We start from the raw sequence: 20,158 nt of genomic DNA on the forward strand, positions 1-20,158 counted from the left end.
TGTGTAGGTGTGTGGTGCTGGTGTGTGTCTCGTTACATATTGTGTAGGTGTGTGGTGCTGGTGTGTGTGATGTGTCTCGTTACATATTGTGTAGGTGTGTGGTGCTGGTGTGTGACGGCTCCTTGTTACATATTTTGTAGGTGTGTGGTGCTGGTGTGTGTGTCTCGTTACATATTGTGTGTGGTGCTGGTGTGTAGGTGTGGTGCTGGTGTGTGTGTGTGTCTCGTTACATATTGTGTAGGTGTGTGGTGCTGGTGTGTGACGGCTCCTTGTTACATATTGTGTAGGTGTGTGGTGCTGGTGTGTGAGCTCCTTGTTACATATTGTGTAGGTGTGTGGTGCTGGTGTGTGACAGCTCCATGTTTCATATTGTGTAGGTGTGTGGTGCTGGTGTGTGACAGCTCCATGTTTCATATTGTGTAGGTGTGTGACAGCTCCTTGTTACGTATTGTGTAGGTGTGTGGTGCTGGTGTGTGACAGCTCCTTGTTACATATTGTGTAGGTGTGTGGTGCTGGTGTGTGACCGCTCCATGTTACATATTGTGTAGGTGTGTGGCGCTGGTGTGTGACAGCTCCTTGTTACATATTGTGTAGGTGTGTGGTGCTGGTGTGTGACCGCTCCATGTTACATATTGTGTAGGTGTGTGGCGCTGGTGTGTGACAGCTCCATGTTTCATATTGTGTAGGTGTGTGGTGCTGGTGTGTGACCGCTCCTTGTTACATATTGTGTAGGTGTATGGTGCTGGTGTGTGACAGCTCCATGTTACATATTGTGTAGGTGTATGGTGCTGGTGGACCCACTGAAGGACACGTCCCGGTCGCAGGAGTCCTGGTCCCTGTTTCTGTCCAAGCTTCGCACGTTACTTCTCACGTCCTTCACACGGAACCTCGGACACTTTGAGGATGACATGAGGACTCTCCGGGAGAAGAGAACAGAACCTGGCTGGAGCTTCTGTGACTACTTCATGGTTCAGGTACCACAGAATATACCCCGTGTAGGGGCTGCTTCATCCTGTACCTGACCGGTGACGTACCACCATTTATACCCCGCGTAGGGGCTGCTCCATCCTGTACCTGACCGGTGACGTACCACCATTTATACCCGGCGCAGGGGCTGCTCCATCCTGTACCTGACCGGTGACGTACAGATAGCGCAGGGCTTGTCGTTGCTGGGGATGGCGGAGGACTCGCCACCCGCCATCCCCCGCCCCTCGCCATCTGTATGTCGGAAGGGGACGCGCGTGCACGAGGTGCACGCGCGTCCCGTTCCGACGGTGCCTTTCCCCGGGTCCCCGCCGGCTTCCCCGGGTCCCCGCCGGTCCACACCGCCCCCCCGCAGCCCCCCGCAGCCCTGCCCGTCTCCCTGAAGCTGGAGACGGGCAGGACTGCACCCGCCGCGCCGCCTCGCCGCCCGGCTATTGAGACGCTCGTGCGTGGGAGACGCACGAGCGTCTCATTCAGCCAGAGCGCCAGATTGCTGGTGGATCGCCAGGGACACGGTCCTGGCGCTCCGCCAGCAATAATAAGGCCAGCTCCATCTGTACCACCATTTATACCTCGCGTAGGGGCTGCTCCATCCTGTACCTGACCGGTGACGTACCACCATTTATACCCGGCGTAGGGGCTGCTCCATCCTGTACCTGACCGGTGACGTACCACCATTTATACCCCGCGTAGGGGCTGCTCCATCCTGTACCTGACCGGTGACGTACCACCATTTATACCCGGCGCAGGGGCTGCTCCATCCTGTACCTGACCGGTGACGTACCACCATTTATACCTCGCGTAGGGGCTGCTCCATCCTGTACCTGACCGGTGACGTACCACCATTTATACCCGGCGTAGGGGCTGCTCCATCCTGTACCTGACTGGTGACGTACCGCCATTTATACCTCGCGTAGGGGCTGCTCCATCCTGTACCTGACCGGTGACGTACCACCATTTATACCCCGTGTAGGGGCTGCTCCATCCTGTACCTGACCGGTGACGTACCACCATTTATACCCCGTGTAGGGGCTGCTCCATCCTGTACCTGACCGGTGACGTACCACCATTTATACCTCGCGTAGGGGCTGCTCCATCCTGTACCTGACCGGTGACGTACCACCATTTATACCCCGCGTAGGGGCTGCTCCATCCTGTACCTGACCGGTGACGTACCACCATTTATACCCCGCGTAGGGGCTGCTCCATCCTGTACCTGACCGGTGACTAACCATTTATACCCCGCGTAGGGGCTGCTCCATCCTGTACCTGACCGGTGACGTACCGCCATTTATACCTCGCGTAGGGGCTGCTCCATCCTGTACCTGACCGGTGACGTACCACCATTTATACCCCGCGTAGGGGCTGCTCCATCCTGTACCTGACCGGTGACGTACCACCATTTATACCTCGCGTAGGGGCTGCTCCATCCTGTACCTGACCGGTGACGTACCACCATTTATACCCCGCGTAGGGGCTGCTCCATCCTGTACCTGACCGGTGACGTACCACCATTTATACCCCGCCTAGGGGCTGCTCCATCCTGTACCTGACCGGTGACGTACCACCATTTATACCTCGCGTAGGGGCTGCTCCATCCTGTACCTGACCGGTGACGTACCACCATTTATACCTCGCGTAGGGGCTGCTCCATCCTGTACCTGACCGGTGACGTACCACCATTTATACCCCGCGTAGGGGCTGCTCCATCCTGTATCTGACCGGTGACTTTCCGCCGTTTATACCCCGCGTAGGGGCTGCTCTGCCCTGTATCTGACCGGTGACTTGCCGCCGTTTATACCCCGCGTTGAGGCTGCTCTGCCCTGTATCTGACCGGTGACTTTCCGCCGTTTATACCCTGCGTAGAGGCTGCTCTGCCCTGTATCTGACCGGTGACTTGCCGCCGTTTATACCCTGCGTAGGGGCTGCTCTGCCCTGTATCTGACCGGTGACTTGCCGCCGTTTATACCCCGCGAAGGGGCTGCTCTACCCTGTATCTGACCGGTGACTTTCCGCCGTTTATACCCCGCGTAGGGGCTCCTCCGCCCTGTATCTGACCGGTGACTTGCCACCGTTTATACCCCATGTAGAGGCTGCTCTGCCTTGTATCTGACCGGTGACTTGCCGCCGTTTATACCCCGCGTAGGGGCTGCTCTACCCTGTATCTGACCGGTGACTTGCCGCCGTTTATACCCCGCGTAGGGGCTGCTCTACCCTGTATCTGACCGGTGACTTTCCGCCGTTTATACCCCGCGTAGAGGCTGCTCTGCCCTGTATCTGACCGGTGACTTGCCGCCGTTTATACCCTGCGTAGGGGCTGCTCTACCCTGTATCTGACCGGTGACTTTCCGCCGTTTATACCCCACGTAGAGGCTCCTCCGCCCTGTATCTGACCGGTAACTTGCCGCCGTTTATACCCTGCGTAGGGGCTGCTCTGCCCTGTATCTGACCGGTGACTTGCCGCCGTTTATACCCCATGTAGAGGCTGCTCTGCCCTGTATCTGACCGGTGACTTGCCGCCGTTTATACCCTGCGTAGGGGCTGCTCTGCCCTGTATCTGACCGGTGACTTGCCGCCGTTTATACCCCATGTAGAGGCTGCTCTGCCCTGTATCTGACCGGTGACTTGCCGCCGTTTATACCCTGCGTAGGGGCTGCTCTGCCCTGTATCTGACCGGTGACTTTCCGCCGTTTATACCCCACGTAGAGGCTGCTCTGCCTTGTATCTGACCAGTGACTTGCCGCCGTTTATACCCCACGTAGAGGCTGCTCTGCCCCGTATCTGACCGGTGACTTGCCCCCGTTTATACACCACGTAGGGGCAGCCCTGGCTATTGTTCTTCCCTGTACTGTATCGGTGACCTCTCTGTGTTCCATGCTGCAGGAGGAGTTGGCTTTTGTGTTTGAGATGCTGCAGCAGTTTGAAGACGCTCTCGTTCAGTATGATGAGCTTGACGCTCTCTTTTCCCAGTACGTCCTTAACTTTGGAGCTGGCGGTGAGTGAATGAGGACTAGCGGTAATGACGCTCTTCCATCTGTCATCTAGAAACACTGCTTTGCTGTGCTGACGCTAGCGTGTTTCATACATGTATCCTGTAGCTTATGTTGTTACTTTTCTTTCCCAGATGGTGCCAATTGGCTCAGCTCGTTCTGCCAGCCGGTGCAGAGCTGGGATGGTCTTGCCCTACGAAAGCCCATTGACATGGAGAAGAGAGACTTGATCCAACGACGTTGCGCAAACTTGCTGGAACTGCGCAGTTACCTGTTCTCCCGACAATGTACTTTGCTCCTTTTCCTACAGCGTCCCTGGGAAGTAGCCGGCCGGGCGCTGGAGCTGCTCCATAATTGTGTGCAGGAGTTGCGGCTGCTGGAGGTGAGCGGGTGTGTTATACACATTGTGCTATTTGCGGCTGATAATTGTGTGCAGGAGCTGCGGCTGCTGAAGGTGAGTGGGTGTGTTACACACATTGTGCTCTATGCCGTGTGATGCTGGGACTGTGTGGCTGATGGTTGTGTGCAGGAGCTGCGGCTGCTGGAGGTGAGCGGGTGTGTTACACACATTGTGCTCTGTGCGGTGTGATGCTGGGACTGTGTGGCTGATTGTGTGCAGGAGCTGCGGCTGCTGAAGGTGAGTGGGTGTGTTACACACATTGTGCTCTGTGTGGTGTGATCCTGGGACTGTGTGGCTGACGATTGTGTGCAGGGGCTGCGGCTGCTGGAGGTGAGTGGCTGTGTTACACACATTGTGCTCTGTGCGGTGTGATGCTGGGACTGTGTGGCTGATAACTGTGCAGGAGCTGCGGCTGCTGGAGGTGAGCGGGTGTGTTACACACATTGTGCTCTGTGCAGTGTGATGCTGGGACTGTGTGGCTGAAAATTGTGTGCAGGAGCTGCAGCTGCTGGAGGTGAGCGGGTGTATTACACACATTGTGCTCTGTGCGGTGTGATGCTGGGACTGTGTGGCTGACAATTGTGTGCAGGAGCAGCGGCTGCTGGAGGTGAGCGGGTGTGTTACACACATTGTGCTCTGTGCAGTGTGATGCTGGGACTGTGTGGCTGATTGTGTGCTGGAGCTGCGGCTGCTGGAGGTGAGCGGGTGTGTTACACACATTGTGCGGTGTGATGCTGGGACGGTGTGGCTGATTGTGTGCAGGGGCTGCGGCTGCTGGAGGTGAGTGGGTGTGTTACACACATTGTGCTCTGTGCGGTGTGATGCTGGGACTGTGTGGCTGATTGTGTGCAGGAGCTGAAGCTGCTGGAGGTGAGCGGGTGTGTTACACACATTGTGCGGTGTGATGCTGGGACTGTGTGGCTGATAACTGTACAGGAGCTGCGGCTGCTGGAGGTGAGTGGGTGTGTTACACACATTGTGCTCTGTGCGGTGTGATGCTGGGACTGTGTGGCTGATTGTGTGCAGGAGCTGAAGCTGCTGGAGGTGAGCGGGTGTGTTACACACATTGTGCGGTGTGATGCTGGGACTGTGTGGCTGATAACTGTGCAGGAGCTGCGGCTGCTGGAGGTGAGCGGGTGTGTTACACACATTGTGCTCTGTGCGATTTGATGCTGGGACTGTGTGGCTGATAATTGTGTGCAGGAGTGCGGCTGCTGGAGGTGAGCGGGTGTGTTACACACATTGTGCTCTGTGCGATTTGATGCTGGGACTGTGTGGCTGATTGTGTGCAGGAGCTGCGGCTGCTGGAGGTGAGTGGGTGTGTTGCACACATTGTGCTCTGTGCGGTGTGATGCTGGGACTGTGTGGCTGATAATTGTGTGCAGGAGCTGCAGCTGCTGGAGGTGAGCGGGTGTGTTACACACATTGTGCTCTGTGCGTTGTGATGCTGGTACTGTGTGGCTGACAATTGTGTGCAGGAGCTGCAGCTGCTGGAGGTGAGCGGGTGTGTTATACACATTGTGCTCTGTGCGGTGTGATGCTGGGACTGTGTGGCTGCTAACTGTGCAGGAGCTGCGGCTGCTGGAGGTGCGTGGGTGTGTTACACACATTGTGCTCTGTGCGGTGTGATGCTGGGACTGTGTGGCTGCTAACTGTGCAGGAGCTGCGGCTGCTGGAGGTGAGCGGGTGTGTTACACACATTGTGCTCTGTGCGGTGTGATGCTGGGACTGTGTGGCTGATAACTGCAGGAGCTGCGGCTGCTGGAGGCGAGCGGGTGTGTTACACACATTGTGCGGTGTGATGCTGGGACTGTGTGGCTGCTAACTGTGCAGGAGCTGCGGCTGCTGGAGGTGAGCGGGTGTGTTACACACATTGTGCTCTGTGCGGTGTGATGCTGGGACTGTGGCTGCTAACTGTGCAGGAGCTGCGGCTGCTGGAGGTGAGCGGGTGTTACACACTTTGTGCTCTGTGCGGTGTGATGCTGGGACTGTGTGGCTGCTAACTGTGCAGGAGCTGCGGCTGCTGAAGGTGAGCGGGTGTGTTACACACATTGTGCTCTGTGAGGTGTGATGCTGGGACTGTGTGGCTGATAACTGCAGGAGCTGCGGCTGCTAGAGGTGAGCGGGTGTGTTACACACCTTGTGCTCTGTGTGGTGTGATGCTGGGACTGTGTGGCTGACAATTGTGTGCAGGGGCTGCGGCTACTGGAGGTGAGCGGGTGTGTTACACACATTGTGCTCTGTGCGGTGTGATGCTGGGACAGTGTGGCTGTTAACTGTGCAGGAGCTGCGGCTGCTGGAGGTGAGTGGGTGTGTTACACACATTGTGCTCTGTGCGGTGTGATGCTGGGACTGTGTGGCTGCTAACTGTGCAGGAGCTGCGGCTGCTGGAGGTGAGCGGGTGTTACACACTTTGTGCTCTGTGCGGTGTGATGCTGGGACTGTGTGGCTGCTAACTGTGCAGGAGCTGCGGCTGCTGGAGGTGAGCGGGTGTGTTACACACATTGTGCTCTGTGCGGTGTGATGCTGGGACTGTGTGGCTGCTAACTGTGCAGGAGCTGCGGCTGCTGGAGGTGAGCGGGTGTGTTACACACATTGTGCTCTGTGCGGTGTGATGCTGGGACTGTGTGGCTGCTAACTGTGCAGGAGCTGCGGCTGCTGGAGGTGAGCGGGTGTGTTACACACATTGTGCTCTGTGCGGTGTGATGCTGGGACTGTGTGGCTGCTAACTGTGCAGGAGCTGCGGCTGCTGGAGGTGAGCGGGTGTGTTACACACATTGTGCTCTGTGCGGTGTGATGCTGGGACTGTGTGGCTGATAACTGCAGGAGCTGCGGCTGCTGGAGGTGAGCGGGTGTGTTAACACACATTGTGCTCTGTGCGGTGTGATGCTGGGACTGTGTGGCTGATAACTGTGCAGGAGCTGCGGCCGCTGGAGGTGAGCGGGTGTGTTATACACATTGTGCTCTGTGCGGTGTGATGCTGGGACTGTGTGGCTGATAACTGTGCAGGAGCTGCGGCCGCTGGAGGTGAGTGGGTGTGTTACACACATTGTGCTCTGTGTGGTGTGATGCTGGGACTGTGTGGCTGCTAACTGTGCAGGAGCGCGGCTGCTGGAGGTGAGCGGGTGTGTTACACACATTGTGCTCTGCGATTTGATGCTGGGACTGTGTGGCTGATAACTGCAGGAGCTGCGGCTGCTGGAGGTGAGCGGGTGTGTTACACATATTGTGCTCTGTGCGGTGTGATGCTGGGACGGTGTGGCTGATAACTGCAGAAGCTGCGGCTGCTGGAGGTGAGCGGGCGTGTTACACACATTGTGCTCTGTGCGGTGTGATGCTGGGACTGTGTGGCTGATAACTGCAGGAGCTGCGGCTGCTGGAGGTGAGTGGGTGTGTTACACACATTGTGCTCTGTGCGGTGTGATGCTGGGACTGTGTGGCTGATAACTGCAGGAGCTGCCGCTGCTGGAGGTGAGTGGGTGTGTTACACACATTGTGCTCTGTGCGGTGTGATGCTGGGACTGTGTGGCTGATAACTGTGCAGGAGCTGCGGCCGCTGGAGGTGAGCGGGTGTGTTACACACATTGTGCTCTGTGTGGTGAGTTGCTGGGACTGTGTGGCTGCTAACTGTGCAGGAGCGCGGCTGCTGGAGGTGAGCGGGTGTGTTACACACATTGTGCTCTGCGATTTGATGCTGGGACTGTGTGGCTGATAACTGCAGGAGCTGCGGCTGCTGGAGGTGAGCGGGTGTGTTACACACATTGTGCTCTGCGGTGTGATGCTGGGACTGTGTGGCTGATAACTGCAGTAGCTGCGGCTGCTGGAGGTGAGCGGGTGTGTTACACACATTGTGCTCTGTGCGGTGTGATGCTGGGACTGTGTCTGATAACTGCAGGAGCTGCGGCTGCTGGAGGTGAGCGGGTGTGTTACACATATTGTGCTCTGTGCGGTGTGATGCTGGGACGGTGTGGCTGATACCTGCAGAAGCTGCGGCTGCTGGAGGTGAGCGGGCGTGTTACACACATTGTGCTCTGTGCGGTGTGATGCTGGGACTGTGTGGCTGATAACTGCAGGAGCTGCGGCTGCTGGAGGTGAGTGGGTGTGTTACACACATTGTGCTCTGTGCGGTGTGATGCTGGGACTGTGTGGCTGATAATTGCGTGTCCTTCCCTGCAGGTGTCTGTCCCGCCGGGGGCTCTGGACTGCTGGGTGTTCCTGAGCTGCCTGGAAGTGCTGCAGAGGATAGAGGGCTGTTGTGAGAGATCTCAGATCGATGCCAACATCTCGCACACAGTGGGGCTCTGGAGCTATGCAACGGAAAAGGTCTGTCTGTCACTGCGGTGTCGGATGGCGCGACTGTGTGCGGGGGCGGAGTGTACTGTGTGCGGCAGGGGGGGGGGCGTGACTGTGTGCTAGGGGTGACATTGTTCCTGCGTTACTGTGTGTCTTTGTGTGTGTATTACAATACTTTGTACTTTGGGTTGTACTTTGCATGTGAATAGCGTGTTCCTCTGGTCTGTGTCACAGCTGCAGTCTCTGGGGTCACTGTGCGGCCTGGTGTCAGAGCACGGTCCTTGCTCGGAGGATCTCCAGAGGACTGTAGATCTACTGGCGGGACTGGGAGCAGAGAGGCCGGAGACAGGTGAGGGGTCCTGCAGCTCAGGGACTGTACTCGGCTCCTGTTGTGTACAGTATGTGACTGACGGATCCTGTTCTCCCCACAGCCAACACTGCGCAGAGTCCCTACAAGAAACTGCAGGAGGCGCTGTCGTCAGAGGAAGCTTTTGAGAAACACTATCTGGTGAGACACCCCCTACCCCCCCACCGAAGTCAACAACCCTCCCTCCCCCAATATCAGAAGACTGGGAGCCTCATTCTCAGCCATGCCACTCTGCGGGGCTCCCCCCTTCCTGCAGCCGCAGTGCTGTGTGGGGCTCCCCCCTTCCTGCAGCTGCAGTGCCGCTGTGCCCCTTAGCGGTGTGCCAGCTCCTCCCCTCTGTGCCCCTTAGCGGTGTGCCAGCTCCTCCCCTCTGCACCCCTTAGCCATGTGCCAGCTCCTCCCCTCTGTGCCCCTTAGCGGTGTGCCAGCTCCTCCCCTCTGTGCCCCTTAGCCGTGTGCCAGCTCCTCCCCGCTGTGCCCCTTAGCGGTGTGCCAGCTCCTCCCCTCTGTGCCCCTTAGCCATGTGCCAGCTCCTCCCCTCTGTGCCCCTTAGCCGTGTGCCAGCTCCTCCCCTCTGTGCCCCTTAGCCATGTGCCAGCTCCTCCCCTCTGTGCCCCTTAGCCGTGTGCCAGCTCCTCCCCTCTGTGCCCCTTAGCCGTGTGCCAGCTCCTCCCCGCTGTGCCCCTTAGCGGTGTGCCAGCTCCTCCCCTCTGTGCCCCTTAGCGGTGTGCCAGCTCCTCCCCATTATACTCAGTCTTCGTTTGGTGCCTGCAGGAGCTGCATGTTGTATAGCTAGGGTTTATACTAGCAGCATGAGGATGACAGCACAATGGCTGCTGTGCCTGTCCACACTGGGGTAAGGGGGGCTCCGGATCTGGTTCTGAGATTTTTGGACGTGTTGCAGACCCCAGCCTTGACCGCACCGGCAGCATTGCAGCTTGTGATTATGGGCAGTGCACCCAATTAACAGGATTCCCAGCATTAAAAAAGCCTGAAAAACAGTTTGAAAAAGGTGGAGCTAGACTCTGGTGGCCACTCCCCCTGCTTCCCAGGAGCCCCAGCCTATCAGGGTGCCAGTGGCCATCTTTAATCATTACCTGTGGTGAGCCTGATATGCTGATCACTACACAACGTTAAGCTGCACAAAGGTGGTAAGTTCCAGTGGTGTATAGCTGGTTGGAGATTGTCTGCAGCGTTGCTGTACACCTCCCCTCTGCTGCCCTTCTGTCTAGCCTGTTATTGTGTGTCTGTCTGACGGTTGTTTGTAGCATTGCTGTACACCTTGTATGGCCTGTGTGGAACTGCTCCTCTCTGCTGCCCTTCTGCTGTCTAGCCTGTCTGTGTGCCCGTCTGTCTGTTGTTTGTAGCATTTCTGTACACCTCCTCTCTGCTGCCCTTCTGCTGTCTAGCCTGTCTGTGTGCCCGTCTGTCTGTTGTTTGTAGCATTTCTGTACACCTCCTCTCTGCTGCCCTTTTGCTGTCTAGCCTGTTATTATGTGCCTGGCTGCCGGTGTGCCTGGCTGCCTGTCTGTCTAGCCTGTCGGTGTGCCTGGCTGCCTGTCTGTCTAGCCTGTCGGTGTGCCTGGCTGCCTGTCTGTCTAGCCTGTCGGTGTGCCTGCCTGCCTGTCTGTCTAGCCTGTCGGTGTGCCTGCCTGTCTGTCTGTAGCATTGCTGTACACCTCCCCTCTGCCCTCTCTGTTGCCCTTCTGCTGTCTAGCCTGTTATTGCTTACGTGCCTGGCTGCCTGCGTGCCTGGCTGCCTGCGTGCCTGGCTGTCTGCCTGCCTGTGTGCCTGCCTGTTTGTCTAGCCTGTCGGTGTGCCTGCCTGTCTGTCTGTCTGTGTGCCTGCCTGCCTGCCTGTCGGTGTGCCTGCCTGTCTGTCTAGCCTGTCGGTGTGCCTGCCTGCCTGCCTGTCTGTGTGACTGCCTGCCTGTCTGTCTGTTTCTGTAGCATTGCTGTACACCTCCCCTCTGCCCTCTCTGCTGCCTGCCTGCCTGTCTGTGTGCCTGCCTGTCTGTCTGTCTGTAGCATTGCTGTACACCTCCCCTCTGCCCTCTCTGCTGCCTGTCTGTGTGTGTGCCTGCCTGTCTGTCTAGCCTGTCGGTGTACCTGTCTGTGTGCCTGCCTGTCTGTCTGTAGCATTGCTGTACACCTCCCCTCTGCCCTCTCTGCTGCCTGTCTGTGTGCCTGCCTGCCTGTTGGTGTGCCTGCCTGTCTGTCTGTCTGTCTGTAGCATTGCTGTACACCTCCCCTCTGCCCTCTCTGCTGCCTGCCTGTCGGTGTGCCTGCCTGCCTATCTGTCTGTAGCATTGCTGTACACCTCCCCTCTGCCCTCTCTGCTGCCTGCCTGTCTGTGTGCCTGTCTGTCTGTCTGTAGCATTGCTGTACACCTCCCCTCTGCCCTCTCTGCTGCCTGTCTGTGTGTGTGCCTGCCTGTCTGTCTAGCCTGTCGGTGTGCCTGCCTGTCTGTCGGTGTACCTGTCTGTGTGCCTGCCTGTCTGTCTGTAGCATTGCTGTACACCTCCCCTCTGCCCTCTCTGCTGCCTGTCTGTGTGCCTGCCTGCCTGTTGGTGTGCCTGCCTGTCTGTCTGTCTGTAGCATTGTTGTACACCTCCCCTCTGCCCTCTCTGCTGCTTGCCTGTCTGTGTGCCTGCCTGCCTGCCTATCTGTCTGTAGCATTGCTGTACACCTCCCCTCTGCCCTCTCTGCTGCCTGCCTGTCGGTGTGCCTGTCTGTCTGCCTGCCTGCCTGTCTGTAGCATTGCTGTACACCTCCCCTCTGCCCTCTCTGCTGCCTGCCTGCCTGTCTGTCTGTAGCATTGCTGTACACCTCCCCTCTGCCCTCTCTGCTGCCTGTCTGTCTGCCTGCCTGCCTGTCTGTCTGTATCATTGCTGTACACCTCCCCTCTGCCCTCTCTGCTGCCTGTCTGCCTGCCTGCCTGTCTGTCTGTAGCATTGCTGTACACCTCCCCTCTGCCCTCTCTGCTGCCTGTCTGTCTGCTGCCTTGCTGCCTGCCTGTCGGTGTGCCTGTCTGCCTGCCTGCCTGCCTGTCTGTATCATTGCTGTACACCTCCCCTCTGCCCTCTCTGCTGCCTGCCTGCCTGTCTGTCTGTAGCATTGCTGTACACCTCCCCTCTCCCCTCTCTGCTGCCTGCCTGCCTGCCTGTCTGTAGCATTGCTGTACACCTCCCCTCTGCCCTCTCTGCTGCCTGCCTGCCTGCCTGTCTGTAGCATTGCTGTACACCTCCCCTCTGCCCTCTCTGCTGCCTGCCTGCCTGTCTGTAGCATTGCTGTACACCTCCCCTCTGCCCTCTCTGCTGCCTGCCTGTCTGTAGCATTGCTGTACACCTCCCCTCTGCCCTCTCTGCTGCCTGCCTGCCTGCCTGTCTGTAGCATTGCTGTACACCTCCCCTCTGCCCTCTCTGCTGCCTGCCTGCCTGTCTGTCTGTAGCATTGCTGTACACCTCCCCTCTGCCCTCTCTGCTGCCTGCCTGTCGGTGTGCCTGTCTGCCTGTCTGTCTGTAGCATTGCTGTACACCTCCCCTCTGCCCTCTCTGCTGCCTGCCTGTCTGTCTGCCTGTCTGCCTGCCTGTCTGTAGCATTGCTGTACACCTCCCCTCTGCCCTCTCTGCTGCCCTTCTGCTGTCTAGCCTTTTATTGTGTGACTGTTCTATTCTGCTCAGTGTTTGTTTCTCTAGGGATGGCCATTCTTGCCATTGCCATCGACTGCAATACTGCAACTGGCCATCGATAGTGGCATACTATGCAATGGATGACCATCGATGATTTCACCTATCAATTTAATCCATTTTCTTGGAATGATTGGCCTGTGGACCAATGAAAACATGGGACGGGGCTTCACATGTGCCGGGGCGGAACTATGCTCTGTGTCCCTGTCCCTTGGGGGGGAAAAGAAAAAACCTATTAGTTTCTGCTTGAGGGAAACCGTCTGATTCGCCCACATTGAATTCTCATTGTCCGATGGCCGTCCCTACTCTATGGCAGCTGTACAAGTTCTGTATTTGTGATGAGCAGACCCCTAGTCCCAGCCTCTCGTATAGACAGCTTTCACGCTGGGCCCAGGCTCTGGTTAGATCAGTAACACCCTCTACATCATTATCTCTGCCTTAGGTGCTCCAGTGTGATGCATCAGATGAGAAGGAGTCTGAGGAGGATTCTGGCTGTGCGTCAGATACTGAGGAGTCAGAGCCAGTTCAGACCAAACATTCCCTAAAAGCAGAATTCTGGTAACTTATCCTTCTGCTTCTGTTTGTGAAGCTCCTCCTTCGGTGGACTCTTCTGCATCTCACTTATCTAAGCGGATGTTACTTCCTGTACCAGGAGCCACCTCTTTGAAGGAGGTTGCTGATGGACAGCTTGACCGTACCTTACAATCCATTGATATGGTAAATGGATTGTCTCTGCGTCCAGCTATGGCTGGTTGCGGGATGAACAAGGCTGTTGAGGCTTAGATATTGGTAGAAGGTCTTCAGGCCGGTAAGCTGGTTGAAGAGCTCATTTACCTTGTTGAACATATACAGGAGTCAGCGACTTACTTAGGTTCAGAATGGAATGTCTGCTCCGGGGTTTTTGGTGTCCTTAGACATAAGATACATCCCTACATATTCCCGTATGGCCTCCTCATCAAATGTAAATCCTAGAAATATTCATTTCTTCTTCGGGAGACATCAGGGGCCACAGCTTTACAGTGGGTAATAGGAGTGGGAGAGAGCTCCAGCACCCTAGAGGATAACTTTAACTGCCTCCCAGGCAGCCAGGCTCCTCCCCTCCTATACCCCGCCTCCAGGCCAAGGACCTCAGTTTTTCTAGGGTGCTGGCAGGAGCCAGATGCACCCAAAAGAGGGGCTATTATATAGCAGCCATAACTTTAATATTTTTTTTCTTCTTCTTTTTACACTATAAGTGTCAGAGCAGCAGCGCTGGGGGTCTGAATAGACCCCTGCACTGCTGGCTCCAACACCCGGGTCCGGCGCTGCATCGTCACCCGCGGGTGGGGACCTGCAGCGGCCCCCGGGCACTGGGGAGCCTGCAGCCACAGCCGGGAACCACAGGCGCCCCCTTCACAACAGCCGGGACGCACTGTGAGTAAGACACGCTCCCCGCCGGGAGCGTGTGCGATAGCGCAGCGAGGCGCACTGAGTGGCTGCTACAGCTGGCGAGGGGTGACCGCCGGCTGTGCTAGCAAGCGGTCGTCCGGCTCGCCGCCCGTCCCGCTGGACCACCAGGGATACTAGTTTGTGGGCAGCAGCGCTGGTATGCGGGGCCGCCCGGCGCGCACCGGATCCCCGCCACTTTACCAGCGCTGCATGAGGACATCTTCCCTGGGGGTTATTTGTAAGCAGGGGGAGGTGGCTCCCCCACATCAGCCCCTCCCCCTGGGACAGTAGGCAGGGAACTGTGCTTGGCGCACAGAGAGTTCCCCCCCACTGACATCCCTTCCTGTCTGCCTGGCTGCACGTGAGGAGGGACACGGAGAAGCTCCAGTGCCACCCGGGGTTCCACTCTTTCACTGCCAGGAGGCTTGGGCAAGTCCCCCCTGTACCTCTCCTGCGGGACACAGGTCACAGTTACTGAGTGCTCCAGCCAGCCATAGCTGCTGCAAGAGCCTAGTGCCATTTGCCTTCTATTTGCATTGTATGCCTATGTATGCTTGCTGTATATGTGTACTTATTAACCCAATAGCTGCTGCAGTATATTTGGTGTCATTTTGTACTTCGCCCTCCTGTACCTACAGTAATTATGCCCAACAAGGGCAAGTCCAAGAAGGGGGAGGCCCCAACATTGCTGTCATGCACAGCCTGTAATGCGGGCCTATCTCCCCTGGACTATGTACAGGACGGCCTATGCGTGAGCTGCTACAATGCGCAGGCGCTGCCCACGCCTACGGCCTCCTCTCAGGAGCCTGCTTGGGCCTCATCTCTTGTGCAGATGATGGCGCAGCTAGTTGATAGTCTCAGCTGTGCTGCCCCAGCGGCCCGTGTGGTCGTCCTCATAGGCGGCGGGTGCAGCCCCCCAGCATTGGATGCCCAGGCGGAGGGTTCATTGCCTGCAGATAGACGCAGGTCTTTAGTTAAAAGACCGGCGGCACTCCGGCCCCTCCTCATGCATGATTCAGATGATGATGAGGAGGAGCAAGACAATCAAGATGATGATGACTATGTGGAGGAGGCCGTCGATGACGCCATTGATGTCGCCATTGACATAGGGGATACCTGTGTTAGAGAGGACCCCCCGTCTCATAGAGAGGATCCCCCGTCTCGCCTTGATGTACCAGGCCTGATTACAGCGGTTAAGAAGGTCCTTCTAATAGACGACCACGTTGATCCGCCTGCGGAGTCGGGCCCTATATTTAAGCGCCCTAAACGTTCCTTAAGTCTATTTCCCAAGTTGGATAATCTTGACATGGTCATTAAGGAGGCTTGGGAGGTCCCTAATAGGAGGTTTGTCATTCACAAGCGTTTCTCCTCCCTCTATCCTCTCCCCCAGGAGGACAGGACCCCCTCGGAGACAGCCCCCAGGGTAGACGCTCATGTGGCAAAACTGGTTAAAGCCTCTCTGTTGCCCATACCTACAGCGTCTCTTAAGGATCAGGCGGATAGGAAGTTTGAAAACATCCTGAAGCTTATCTACACCACGGCAGGGGCAGCAGGCAGGCCTGCCCTGGCGTCACCCTGGGTGGCTATGGCCCTAACCAAATGGACTGCTGTCCTCACAGCAGGGGTGTCTGAGGGGGCCCCAGCAGAAACTCTACTGCCGACTATAGAGTTGATACATCAGGCAGCCCTCTACTTAGGCGAGGCAGCTCTTGATTCCGCTACTCTCTCCTCCAGGGTGTCAGCTTCAGCAGTGGCCGCTCGCAGATCACTTTGGCTGCGTTCCTGGAAGGCTGACACGGACTCTAAGAAGGCCTTGGAAGCTCTTCCATTCGACGGTTCCCTCTTATTCGGTCCTGAGCTGGATAGGATGGTCGCTACGGTGGCAGCTTCAAAAACTGCTTTTCTACCATCCACCCCGACTACACGGCCCCGTCCGGCCTTTCGGTTCCAGGGTCGTGGTAGGGGACAAGCCTTCTCCTCCAGATCTTCCCAGGGGGGCAGATCCTCCCGCCCTAGAGGCAAGCGTCCCTGGGCCACCAGACGCCCTGACCCCAAGCCTGCGGACAAGCCCGCCGCATAACGGGGTGGGCCCCCACCTGGGGGATCCCAAGGTGGGCGGTCTTCTGTTGAAGTTTTCTCCCATCTGGTTGGAATCCACCACAGACACGTGGGTTCAGGAGGTGGTCTCTCGGGGCTACTCCTTAACTTTTTGGCATCGCCCACCGACATCGTTCTTTTCCACGAGTCTTCCATCAGACCTGGAAAAGCGCAAAGCGTTAGAACAAGCAGTTCAACGTTTGCTTCAAGCAGGAGTCATCATACCCGTCCCCTTGTCCCAAAGGGGTTCGGGGTTTTACGCCAGCCTCTTCCTGGTCAGGAAACCAAACGGTTCCTACAGGCCCATACTCAACTTAAAGAAGCTGAACAAGTTTGTACGTGTTCCAAAGTTCAGGATGGAGACTCTGCGCTCCATTGTCCTGGCCCTTCAGCCAGGGGACTTCATGGCATCCTTGGACATACAGGATGCATACTTACACATCCCCATTCGCCCAGAACACCAGCGGTTCCTGCGCTTTGCCATCCTGGACCAACATTTCCAGTTCAGGGCACTACCATTTGGTCTATCCACTGCCCCCCGTGTATTAACAAAGGTGATGGCAGTGATGGGCAGCAGTCTGCGCAGCCAGGGTATCCGGATACTCCCATATCTGGACGACCTGTTGATTCTCGCACCTTCTGCAGACCTTCTCTGGGACCACCTGACTGTGGTGATACAGCTCCTGGAACGACACGGCTGGATCATCAATTGGGACAAGTCCTCACTGATTCCGGCACAGTCTATGGTTCACCTGGGGGCCAGGTTGGACACCATCCATCAGAGGATCTACCTGCCGGAGGACCGTCGGCTGACTCTGCAGTCCCGAATTCGTCAGCTCCTCTATCCCCGACGGGTGTCCATGCATGCTTGCATGAAGGTACTGGGTTCCATGGTGTCGACCTTCGACATGGCGGAATATGCCCAGTTCCACTCCCGCTTACTTCAGAAGGAGATCCTCTCCAAGTGGTCAGGATCCTACCTCTCTCTCCGATCTCAGGTGATAACCTTATCGCCGGTAATCAATCTCTCTCTCTCTCTCTCTCTCTCTCTCTCTCTCTCTCTCTCTCTCTCTCTCTCTCTCTCTCTCTCTCTCTCTCTCTCTCTCTCTCTCTCTCTCGGTGGCTCCTAGACCAGAACCTCATGATGGGACGGCCATTTTGGATCCACCAATGGACCCTTCTCACCACGGATGCCAGGCTCCGCAGTTGGGGAGCGGTCAGTTGCCAGAGGTCATTCCAAGGCCTTTAGTCTACATCGGAGGCCAAGCTTCAAATCAATGTTCTCGAACTGAGGGCGGTCTTCCAAGCTCTATGCCTGGCAGAACCCTGGCTGAGGGGTCATCCGGTGCAGGTCCAGTCGGACAATGCGACCACGGTGGCTTATATCAACCACCAGGGTGGCACCCGCGGTGGAAACAGAGAAGAAGATTCCTGCTCTATCAGCGGTCTTTATCCCAGGAGTCCAGAATTGGGAAGCGGACTTCCTAAGCCGTCAAACACTGAATGCCGGCGAATTGCTCCTCCATCAGGAGGTGTTCCAGATGCTGGTACGTCGGTGGGGCTCACCCGAAGTGGACTTGATGGCCTCTCAACACAACCACAAGGTTCCCCTTTACGGATCCAGGGCTTGCGACCCGGCCGCCATCTTGGTGGATGCCCTGTACGCTCCGTGGCCCCCCCGATTCGTCTGCCATTGCGCCCGGACCTTCTCTCACAGGGTCCGTGTCTGCATCCAGATCTGAGGCGCCTGGCTTTGACGGGGTGGCTATTGAAACCTCCCTCTTGAGATCTAGGGGGTTTAATGCGCGACTAATCTCCACCATGCTTAGAGCGAGGAAGGCTTCCTCGGCGAGGGCTTATCATCATGTTTGGAGGGCCTACTTTATTTGGTGTAGGACTCGCCACTTCAATCCTAAATCTTACCGCCTGGCTCGGATTCTATCTTTCTTACAGAAGGGCCTGGAGGCTGGATTGCGCTTATCTACCTTGAAGGTTCAAGTCTCGGCTTTGTCCATCTTGTTTCGCCGAAGATTAGCACTTTTGCGGGATGTCCGCACATTCCTGCAGGGGGTTTTGCACATCCAGCCTCCCTTTGTTCCCCCGGTTGCTCCTTGGTACCTTTCACTTGTGCTATCTGCGCTTCGGAAACCTCCATTCGAGCCTTTGCGGTCAGTGGACCAGTGTTGGCTCACCTGGAAAACGGTTTTCTTATTGGCAATAGCATCAGCTCGGAGGGTGTCCGATCTGTCTGCCCTGTCTTGTAAGTCCCCTTTCCTGGTTTTACATAATGACCGGGCGGTTCTTCGTACCGTCCCTTCTCACTTACCAAAGGTGGTGTCCAGTTTCCACGTTAACCAGGAAATCGTGGTTTCGGCCTTTCAGGGGTCAGATGCGTCTCCGGATCAATCCTCCTTGGATGTTGTCCGGGCGTTGCGCATCTATGTGCGCCGCTCTCGGTCCTTTCGCAGGTCGGACACTCTCTTCGTGCTGTATGGCTTTCAAAAGAGGGGATGGCCGGCCACTAAACAGACTATTGCCCGCTGGCTTCGTTCTGTCATCAGGCAGGCATACCTGGGCGCCTCCCTTCCGGTTCCGGCTGGTATCCGGGCACATTCCACCAGGTCTGTGGGGGGGCGTCTTGGGCTGTTCGGGGCGGTGCAACAGCTGAGCAAATTTGCAGAGCTGCGATATGGTCATCAGCTGCTACTTTCTTGTGTTTTTACGCTTTTGATACGTTTGCCTCCCAGGACTCGGCCTTTGGGCAGAGTGTGTTGGCTGCGGCACAGGCGCGTCCCCACCCATAGGTGGCTGCTTTAGGACGTCCCACTTTAAAGCTGTGGCCCCTGATGTCTCCCGAAGGAGAAAATGAGATTTATGTCTTACCTGGTAAATCTCTTTCTTCGAGGACATCGGGGTCACAGGGATCCCTCCCTGCCGCACCTGCTTCAGTTACGTTAAAGTTACGTTTCACTGGTTATATTACTCCTCTGTTGAGGGTACTAACATGTTCAGAATGTGTCTCTGTGTGGTGCTTCTCTTCCTTCTCTCTTGTCTCCTGCCATGGCTTGTTAAAAATACTGAGGTCCTTGGCCTGGAGGCGGAGTATAGGAGGGGAGGAGCCTGGCTGCCTGGGAGGCAGTTAAAGTTAACCTCTAGGGTGCTGGAGCGCTCTCCCACTCCTATTACCCACTGTAACGCTGTGGCCCCTGATGTCCTCGAAGAAAGAGATTTACCAGGTAAGACATAAATCTCATTTTCCAGTTCCGGGCACCCGCCAGGGTCTTTACAAAGGTCATGGCGGTCATGATGATAATTCTCAGGTGACAGGTCATCACGGTGATTCCCTACCTCGGCGACCTTCACAGGATCAGCTGCTATGGAACCTAGAAGTCACGTGTACGACATGGGTGGATTCTGAACCTTCCCAAGTCACATTTACAAGTGACACAGAGGCTTCTGTTCCTAGGCATGATTATGGACACCCAGAAGCAATCGTTTTTCATTCTTCGGGAGACGTCAGAGGCCACAGGGATTACAGTGGGTAGAACGTGGATGAACGAACCTTTCCAGCACCAGAAAGGTTAAACTTCTTGGCTGCAGCCAGCCAGGCTCCTCTACACCGCCTACAGGCCCAGCTACTTTCAGTGTTAGATGTGCTGTCAGGAGCCAACACACACTTATAGAGAGGGGCAGCCTTACTTCTTATTTTAATAGATTTTATTTTTTGTTATTTTTACACTGACTTGTGACAGGGCAGCAGCGCTGGGGGTCTGTTAGACCCCTGCGCTGCTGCCCCATCACCTGGGATCGGCAGCTGCACACCACTCACAGGGGACAGGAGAAGGACATGCCCACGTGAGTCTCCTCCCCTGATCCCTCCTGCCTGCTGCACGTGCAAGAGAGACACTGG

The 20,158-nt window shown here is 56.6% G+C and overlaps 1 protein-coding gene across 3 annotated transcripts in view; it reads left to right on the plus strand.

Annotated features, from left to right (window-relative positions):
* The window catches only part of TRAPPC10 (trafficking protein particle complex subunit 10), a 90,407-nt gene that overhangs the window by 21,740 nt on the left and 48,509 nt on the right, over positions 1-20,158 (plus strand). For all 3 annotated transcript variants that reach the window (XR_014470217.1, XR_014470218.1, XM_083171440.1), the window contains exons 5-10: positions 779-974; positions 3,868-3,979; positions 4,109-4,356; positions 8,551-8,697; positions 8,902-9,016; positions 9,099-9,175. Coding sequence is in view for 1 of the 3 variants with exons in the window: in XM_083171440.1 (XP_083027566.1) it covers positions 779-974; positions 3,868-3,979; positions 4,109-4,356; positions 8,551-8,697; positions 8,902-9,016; positions 9,099-9,175 (895 nt within the window). In the remaining 2 variants the exon portion in view is untranslated. The remainder of the gene's footprint in view (positions 1-778; positions 975-3,867; positions 3,980-4,108; positions 4,357-8,550; positions 8,698-8,901; positions 9,017-9,098; positions 9,176-20,158) is intronic.

The sequence above is a fragment of the Crinia signifera genome, chromosome 2 (genome assembly GCF_055691185.1).
Source record: "Crinia signifera chromosome 2, ASM5569118v1, whole genome shotgun sequence".
Classification (NCBI taxonomy): domain Eukaryota; kingdom Metazoa; phylum Chordata; class Amphibia; order Anura; family Myobatrachidae; genus Crinia; species Crinia signifera.